Raw genomic sequence first — 10,545 nt, forward strand, 5'->3', positions numbered from 1 at the left:
GCATCAAAAAAGTTCTCAAAAAATCGAAGAAAGGGTTTGTAAAAATAATAATAATAATAAATAAATAAATAATAATTATAACAATAATAATAATAATTTTTCAGGATCATAATGAACATGGATGATCAGATTGTAAGGCATTATTTGGACCAATCGAAATTCGGCGTTCAAGTTAGCAAGAGCCAATTACTGGAGACTCTTTTGAATTCAAATATTTATTATGACGTCACGATGATCGAGCAGTGATGATGATGATGGTGGTGGTATTATAATAACGATGGTGGTATTATGATGATGGTATTATGATGATGGTATTATGATGATGATGTTATTATGATGATGATGATGGTATTATGATGATGATGTTATTATGATGATGATGATGGTATTATGATGATGATGACGATAACAAACCTATAGTGATAATACTTTAAATTGAGTTTGCTTCATTATTTTTTCAAGTATTTATAAAGCTAGGCAAATCAACAATCGCATGTATAACCACACTAGGCTTGCTTATATTTTAAACTACTACTACTACCACTACTACTACTACCACCACCACCACTACTACTACTACTACTACTACTAATAATAATAATAATAATAATAATAATAATAAGAGTTACATCATGTTTTGGTTCAATTTATTGAAAAATACACAATAACAATTTTGTATAAAAATCACATCAACCAACAAATGAATGTATGAAAAAGGATAAGATAAATTGCTTAAAGACGTTGAAAATGGCTTCAATCGTCATATCACCTAATGATAAAATGAGTGAATAAATGAACGAATGAATGAATGAATGGATGAACGAATGGATGAATGAATGAATGAACGAACGAACGAATAAATGAATGAATGAATGAATGAAAAACTCATGTTCGAATGAATGTTACAATCAAGAAAAAAAAAATCACACAATAAATTGAATGTACATCACAAAATTGACTAACTATGTAACAAAATTATCTCTCTCTCTCTCTCTCTCTCCCTCTCTATCTCTCCATCTCTCTCTAGATATATATATATATTATATATATATATATATATATGATATATATATATAATATAAATATATATAATATAAATATATATAATATATAATATATGTATATAATATATATGATCATATGTGATTCAATAAACTTGAAGCTAGCACTTATGATGTTGATAATGACTACGATTAATAATAATAATAATAATAATAAAAATGATCATAATAATAATAAAAATGATAATAATAATAATAATAATAATAAAAATGATAATAATAATAATAATAATAAAAATGATAATAAAAATGATAATGTTAATAGTAAGAAATCAAAGTCACAAGAATGATGCTGTTTTGATAAGATTTATAAAACATTAAGACTTTTATTTAAGCTGAGTTGATTGAAATCATTGTAAGCATTGAACGTGTGATTAAGCAAATGATTGTATACATACAAACATTCAAACATACAAACAAACATACAAACATACATACATACAAACAAACATACATACAAACATACATACGTACATACATACTCTAAATTTCATCCTGCAAATTTACAAATCGTAATTTACAATATAAAAATGAGTTTGCTTTGCAATGAAAGAGAACGATCAAATCATTGATGATGTGTTGTAACAATCGAACTCTTTCTTAGTCAGATAAGTCAGATAATCATGACAAAATCAACCAACCAATCAATCAAGAATGAAGTTAAAAAAATCAAATTAATCAATCATTCAATAATTCAATCAACCAATCAATTTAACCAATCAACCAATCAACCAACCAACCAACCAACTAACCATCCAACCGACCAACCAACCAACCAGCCAACCGACCGACCGACCATCCAACCAACCAATCAGTATCCACTCATCTTCTTCAAACACCCATCTCCCAAACTCATCCACTCTTCCCTATTGACACATGAACGCTGAAAGGACTCCAAGTTCGCCAGTACGCATGCACCGACGTACGAACTATGATACCGGAACCAGGACGCATGCACCTACAAAGTACGCATGCACTTAACCGTTAATTAACGTCTACTTCACACATATTATCAATGTTGAAGCTCGTACACACCTCTACACACATACATATATTCAAACACATATGAGCGCATACAAACATACACACATACATGCATACACATACAAACAAACGAACAAACAAACGAACAAACAAACGAACGAACGAACCTGCACAACAACGTTATCGGGGGTCAACCTATTCAGCTCTAGTTGAAGTCTCTCTTTAAAATTCGGTAGCATGGTGACACCGCCGGTCAAATATATGTTCCTGATAGTGGTGTTGATGATGGTGATGTTGATGATGGTGGTGATGATGATGATGGTGATCATCTATTAAATGTGTTTTCCCTTGCGGATTCATCATCATCGTCAATGCCATCCCAGCTATAACATCTTCGTCATCATAATCCCCACCATCCTCATCATCATCAACATCACCACCATCATTATCATAACCTCCACATCTGCCTCCTGCTGTCAATAGGGCACTGACCTATGGACCTGAGGACGAGTTTCTGCACGGAATCATTATCGACGCCCCAGATTTCAGGGTTGAAAAACCCCTCGGGGCTTTTGAAACGGCCAAGGTCAGAGGTCAACGGCCTGGATAGTATTTTAATTACAGTTATGACGTCACTATTTAAAAAAAGACCTAGTTATTTTAGCAGCGATGTGCTCGTTCCAATGAAAATTAGTTTTGACGGATGGAATTCTATTCAACGTGGTGTCGCAACAAACAGGATTTTTTTTGGTGAAGTCCATTACCACCATCCCCACCATCATCACCATCACCATCATCACCACCACCCCACAACAACAACGTACTCAGAAGCTTCGGAGGGCAGATCAAACCCCAGCAAAGGCACGGTGGATTTGAAATCTTGTGAGGACTCCAGGCACTGCTCGTGATCGTCAGTGTAATCCATCGACACGAAGCATAACTGTGATTATTCATTGTCAGAAGTAGTAGCAGAAGCAGCGTCAGTAGCAGCAATAGTAGCAGCAGCAGTAGTAGTAGTAGTAGTAGTAGTAGCAGTAATAATAGTAGTAGTAGCAGCAGTAGCAGTAGTAGTAGTAGTAAAATTATCATTACAACCCTACCTTCTCTACGGCATATCTGGCCAATAGGAATTCGGCATTTGAGGCGAATCTGACCTTCCTATTGATGAGGTAAGAGTTCATGACCTCGCATAACCTTTGACCTCCCAGGGGCAGCCTCATCACGCCACCTTCAACTACGTAACCTGGCAAAACAATATCCAATGCAAATTTTTTTCTCAAAATTATCCTCGTACTTGACAGCGTTAAGAAAGGCGTATTATCATCATCACCATCATCATCATCATCTTCATCGTCATCATCATCTTCATTCTCCTCATCTTCATCATCATCATCTTCATCATCTTCTTCTTCGCCATCATCACCTTCTTCATCATCACCATCATCATCTTCCTCCTCTTCATCATCAACATCTCACCGTTTACGACCGGAAGTACTTCGATTTTCTCCCCAACGTCCAAGACTACTCCAGTGGTGGCGTTATAACTGTAGAGTGACAGCATGGTCTGCGTCACCATGGCAACTGATCTCACCTCCAATTGGTCGAACAGTATGGCTAGGAATTTCGATTTGATGACGTCAGTGAAGCTGGATGGTTGGCTTAACATGACCTAGTTTTTTTGTTTTTTTGTTTGTTTGTGTGTTTGTTTTATTCTGTCTCTTTGTGAGTAGAGGGAAAAAACAACATCATCATCACCATCAAAATCATCATCATCATTCTCACCAACATCATCATCATCACCATCAAAAACATCATCATCACCATCACCGAACTCACAGAACACTGTCGAGGATGTATGTTAAGTTGGCCGAAGATGAAAGTGAGTAGACCGACAATGCCGTCCCAGTTAATTGCGTACTATGTGATGATGATGATGATGGTGGTGGTGATGATGATGATGATGATAGTGATGATGATGAATAATATCTGTACTATAATATTATAATATTACATATTATGATATCATATATTACAGTTTACAAGTAATATTTTATGTAATCTTCATAATCATCGACACCAATCGTCACTTTTATCATCACCAACCCCATCATCATCATCCTCATCATCATCGCCGTCGAACCTTTTCCGCTTTGCTGTTCGGTTTCAGCGGGAAACTTATAACGGAAGTATTCCTCACTTCCGGTTTCAGAGCACCAATTCCGAATGATTGTAGGCCAGTATTCTTATCCGTTGACATCACGTTTGGGAAGAATAAAGTGGGGAGAGATGCTGAACGATAGAGGGAGAGAGAGAGAATGTGAGAGAGAAAGTGAATGAATGAATGAATGAATGAATGAATGAATGAATGAATGAATGAATGAATGAATGAATGAATGAATGAATGAATGAATGAATGAATGAATGAAAAATCTTACGAGAATTTCCAAGAATACCAGCTCTAACAGACGATGAACCAATTTCAATAACAACAACTCTCTTTGTCTGTCGATTATAATTATAATTATTAATATTATTAAATTAATTATTATGATAATGATAATGATGTTTACCTCATTTGACCCCTTTCTGATTGGCTGAATGATCGGGTTGACCCAGTTTTCTGATTGGTTGTCGACCGTTTGTGATTGGATGGATTCTTTCCACAGCCTGGCTTCTTCTATTGTTGGGCATTTTACCATCAAATAATGCCCTCTCTGTGATTAGATGAATGAATGAATGAATGAATAAATGAATGAATGAATGAATGAATAAATAAATAAATAAATGAACGAGTGAGGTATGTTAGAATGAATGACAGAACAACCGGTGAACGAACGGACGAACAGACAAACGAACGAACAAATGAATGAATAGATGGCTAGGTGGTTTTCTCATTTATTCCTTTTTTGATTCATTGATTCATTCACTCATTCATTCATGCATTCATCCACAAGACAATTCACTCACTCCATCCTCAACACCTAGAGCCCTTTCGGCAATATCATGCACTGAGCCACCCGACAACTCCAACTTGTAAATCTCTTTACCGTCCTTCGAACTCTGGCGAGCGAAATATTTGAAAAAATAATTACACCATCGTCGCTGTGACGTCATTAACGTTGTGACGTCATCATAATCATCGCAATCGTCATCATCATCGTCATCATCGTCATCATCATCGCCACCTCGTAGATGCACAGGCTCCCGTTGTTAGCAACAAAGTACAACCGCTTCCACGTTTTCAAGAAAGAATCTTTCGACTTGCTTACCGGAAGTGATTCCAAATATCCGCTCCTGTTCCGGTATGACGTCACTTCCGGCTTCTATTTTTAGAATTTAATAACGTTAATATTATTATTAATACTATTGTTGTTGTTTTTTGTTGTTCTTGTTGAATTTAACCTGCGGAGTTTGGTCTGGAAGCTTGTAGAGTTCTCCTATCAGCTTGCTCTGTGTCGAATGGCGATTGGGATGGGAAATCAAATGAATGATACATACAAACAAACAGAGATACAAAAATATACAAACGTACAAAATATACAAACGTACAAAAATATACAAACGTGCGAAGATGCAAAAATATACGAACTTATAAAGAATGTATGAATGAATGAATAAATGAATGAGCAAATGAACTAACGAACGAATGAATGATTGGGAGAAGTTTTCAGGAAGAAGAAAACAAAGAGCACGATTGAGAGATTGAATTGAAACCTTCTTTATAATAGAAAGGGATGATAGTGAGATAGTGAAAACAAGAGAGAGAAAGAGAGAAAAAGAGAGAAAAAGAGAGAGAGCATTATTAAAGCGCTTACGGGGTCCCAAAGTTTCAAAGAGACGCGATTTTCTATTGGCTCATTCTCTTGGGGCTTGCCTTCTGATGCTGTTGTTGTTGTTGTTGTTGCTGATGTTGTTGCAGGTAATGATTTTGTTGATGTTGTTGTTGCTAATGTTGCTGTTGTTGATGATGTTGTTGCTTTTATGGGTTTAATCGGAGACGAACTTGCAGATGAAGGTGTTGGTGATGATGAAGAAGATGATGTAAATGGTGATGGTGATGATGATGTTGTTGCTGCTGGTAATGATGATGACGTGAGAGGCGTGATACAATTGAGTTGGACTTGTTGTTGCTGTTGTTGTTGCTTACGTTGCAAGTGAATTGTTGTTGTTGTTGATTTGATTGACGTTTGTGATGCCGCCAACAACGAGAGTGATGATGGTGATGACGAAGAAGATGATGATGTGGAAGATGTTGTTGTTGTTGTTGATGATGATTGTTGTTGTTGTTGTTGAGATTGATGTTGCGACCTTTCAAATTGTTGTTGCTGCAACTGTTGTCTCTCTATATCATCTCGCCGCTGCTTGTTGTTTAACTGCTGAAACAAATCAACCCTTTTTTCGTATAAACTTCTGACATTTTGTTGTTGTTGATGCTGTTGTTGTTGCTTTTGTTGTTGTTGTTGCGACATTTCCTCCACCGTTTGAATTTTTTTCAAATCTTCGTGATTGATGCATGCAATTTCATCAACGAATGATTCGCGTGAGTTTTTTATATAGTCGTTGTTGTCGTTGTCGTTGTCTTTGCTGCTGCTGCTGCTGCTGTTGTTGTTGAGACTGTAGTTTTCGTTGAAGGTAATGTTGTTAATGTTGCTGTTGCGTGTATTATCGGCATCGTTCAACCATTTTGCGTTGCAAGAGGCGTTCCTTTTACTTTTTAATACGAAATTTACTTTCGTAATAGCTGTAGTAGTAGCAGTTGAAGCTGCTGTAACGCTGGTAGCAGTAGCAGCAGTAGTAGTAGTAGTAGTAGTAGTAGCGGTTGTTGTCGTTGTTGAGGTAGTATTAATGAGGTCGTCGTCGTTGTTGTTGTTTTTACGAGATAAACTAACGTTACGAGCGTTCATGTCAGAGTGAACTCTAGCACTACTCAGATTAATTGCATTGAAAGTGTTATTGTTGTTGTTGTTGTTGTTGTTGTTTATATTGTTTTGGAGATCGCTATGATGTTGTGAGCCTCTTTTGACGACATTTTTTATGTTGTTATTATTTTTGTTCTTTGGTGAAATTCTGTTGTTGTTCTTAATGTAGTTGTTGTTGCTGCAATTGTTTTCAAATATTAGTTTAGCACTAGAGAAAGATATTTTTTCGTCGTCAACACTGGTTGAATATTCAGGATCATTTAGTTTGTTCATTTTTCTTAAAAATAAAAATAATAAAAATAATAAAAATAATCAACAACAACAAAAACAACAACAACAACAACATCTTAAATTATGCCATCAAGGTATGTGGAATATATCAACTTAGCATGTTAGAATAAATTATTCTACAGTAGTATGCGAGTGTGTGTGTCTGTGTGTGTATGTTTGTATGTGTATGTATGTGCGTATGTATGTGTACTATGTATATGAGCTAATCTTTTCAAGTAGTTCAAGTTTATATATATATCATATCCATATATCTAACTCAATCTACCTTTATATATATATATATATATATATATATAGTTTCTGTTTTTTGAGTGAAATCAATGTTAAAAATAATAATATAAATAATAATAATAATTAAATAAAAACACATAAAAATAAGCTTTTATATTGAAACTTTGAACATTCATAAGTAGCTATCACATGATATATATATATAAATATATAGACACTTGTATATATACTTATACTTATAGTATAAAAGTCTTATACTTATAATTACTATATATATATATATAGCATATAAGACCTTATTACTTATTTATACATACTTTGTAATTGTTATCAGTTATACCAATATTGCAATAATAACCTAATATATTTCAAGTAAGAATTCAACCTACACAAACATTCACACTAACTTCCTAACTGTAGAATGTAATAAATGTAACATAGATTGCCTTACCTTGTATGGTATTCTGGCTACCTGTATTGTGTTCAAACGTCAATGAAGCTGGCTACGAAATAGAATGCATTATTCACCTGTGTAACCAAAGACTGTCAATCTTTGGGGAATGATTTTTTTCAAGACAGTTTACTCTTAGGTATTAATTGTTAAATATATAAATGAATTAAATGAATAATAGATATATAATGAATATATAATATATACAAATGCCGAGGCGAATGAATAAAATCAAATTTTACTGATATATAATTACTGGTGCTACTACTACTACTTCTGCGGCTCTTACCACAACTACTGCTGCTACTGTTGTGGCTGCTGTTGCGAACACTACTACCACTACAATAATAATAATAATAATAATGAAATGAATTTGTGACATGATATAAATAATCTATTATTATTGCTATGAATGCAATTAGAGCCAAAATTTTTAGTTTGAAAAATTTAAAAAGAATTTTGTGATGAAAAAATGAAACGGTTTTTTTTATTGAAGATGATGAATAGGCAGTCGCCTTTATATATTTATGTCCTTTGTCTAGGAAATTGAGAAAAAGCTATTTTTATCTGTTGAAAATAGATGCTCATTCATTCACTTATTCGTTCATTCGTTCATTCGATCATTCATTCATTCATTCATTCATTCATTCATTCATTCATTCATTCATTCATTCATCCATTCATTCATTCATTCATTCATTCATCCATTCATTCATTCATTCGTTCATTCCTACAATTGTTTGTTGGTTGATTTGTTCTTTAATTCCTTCATCGTTCGTTCGTTCGTTCTCGTTCCCATTAACTCATTCAATCATCCATCCATCATTCGTTCTTTCGTTCATTCATTCATTCATTTCCTCGTACCAAGGGAGACAATAATGCTGCTGATGAGATGACAATGCAATGAGGAAAAAAACATGCAAAGTCACCCACCCTCATCATCACCACCCTCATCATCACCATCATCATCATCATCACCATCATCATCATCATCGTCGTCGTCATCGTCAGCAACATCAGCATCATTAACTTTCCTCTTTATCATTTCCGTCACGTCCCAGAGAGAGAAAGAGAGAGAGAGGGAAAGAGGAAAAATAAGATAGTAAGTGAGAGAGAGAGGGGGAGAAAGTAAGATATTGCTAATTTAATCTCAAGCCAAAACACGAAAAAGATGTTACGAACGAAATTACAACAACCACGCAAGCAACAACAACAACACGAACAACAACAACAACACAAACAACACAAACAACAACAATACGAACAACAACAACAACAATACGAACAACAACAACAACACAAACAACAACCCAACCTTGTAATAAATAAAAACAGTGGCGACGAAAATATGACAAACCTCTAATTGAATTACGGAGCGCTAGATAAATGTTTTTTTTAGCTAAAATAGAGCGTGAGTGGTATAACGGTAGCATAGTTGCCTTCCAAGCAATTGATCCGGGTTCGACTCCCGGCTCACGCTCCCGACTCCCGGCTTTTCCATTTGTTCTTAGGTTACAAGATTCGTTTGTTTTTTTTTTGTTTGCTAATTCGTTCCATTTGTTCTTAGATCACCATTCGTTCGTTCGTTCGTTCGTTCGTTCTATCTTTCTCATTTTAAAATAATTAGAAATTTTTTTTAGCTGCAATGAATGGATCATGGCAAAATAATAACGGAATAATAAAACAATGTATACATTGGATCGACGATGATGATGCTGATGAGGATGATGATGCTGATGAGGATGATGATGCTGATGAGGATGATGAGGATGACGATGCTGATGAGGATGATGAGAATGATGATGCTGATGAGGATGATGATGCTGATGAGGATGATGATGCTGATGAGGATGATGATGCTGATGAGGATGATGATGCTGATGAGGATGATGATGCTGATGAGGATGATGATGCTGATGAGGATGATGATGCTGATGAGGATGATGAGGATGATGAGGATGATGAGGATGATGAGGATGATGAGGATGATGAGGATGACGATGCTGATGAGGATGATGAGAATGATGATGCTGATGAGGATGATGAGGATGATGATGCTGATGAGGATGATGATGCTGATGAGGATGATGATGCTGATGAGGATGATGAGGATGATGAGGATGATGAGGATGATGAGGATGATGAGGATGATGAGGATGACGATGCTGATGAGGATGATGAGAATGATGATGCTGATGAGGATGATGAGAATGATGATGCTGATGATTACAGTTACTAGCTGTACGAGAAAAGACATGAAGAACGTACCTAATTTAGTAGGTTCCTTGCTAATAGCCATGCGAAGGTTCATTCATACAAGTTTTGTATGCATTTTGTATACGTTTTGTATGTGTTTGCATCTGCGCGTATGCATTTCAATTCCTGTGTGTGTTTTTTACAAAAACATGTTTAATTTATTCAAGCAATTATTCACTCATTCGTTTAGTCATTTATTTTCATTCATTTATTCATTCACTCACCCATTTATTTACTATTCTCTCATTCATTCATTCATTCGTTCATTCGTTCGTTCACTCACTCACCCATCCATCCATTTAGTAGCGGTCGTTCGGTTACCATCAAGTTTTATGCACGGTGATACCCAGAT

General features: G+C 35.2%; 1 protein-coding gene across 1 annotated transcript; it reads right to left on the reverse strand.

Moving 5' to 3' along the window:
- Window positions 1-1,872: 1,872 nt before the first annotated feature.
- HELRODRAFT_75228 (hypothetical protein) lies at window positions 1,873-3,711 on the reverse strand (the record flags this gene model as incomplete). The annotated part of the gene is made up of 6 exons (XM_009015732.1): window positions 1,873-2,019; window positions 2,213-2,312; window positions 2,501-2,647; window positions 2,897-2,985; window positions 3,146-3,288; window positions 3,522-3,711. 6 exons carry the CDS (start codon window positions 3,709-3,711, stop codon window positions 1,873-1,875), a joined length of 816 nt encoding a protein of 271 aa, XP_009013980.1.
- Between the last annotated feature and the right edge of the window lie 6,834 nt (window positions 3,712-10,545).

This window comes from Helobdella robusta (genome assembly GCF_000326865.2).
Source record: "Helobdella robusta unplaced genomic scaffold HELROscaffold_16, whole genome shotgun sequence".
Classification (NCBI taxonomy): Eukaryota; Metazoa; Annelida; class Clitellata; order Rhynchobdellida; family Glossiphoniidae; genus Helobdella; species Helobdella robusta.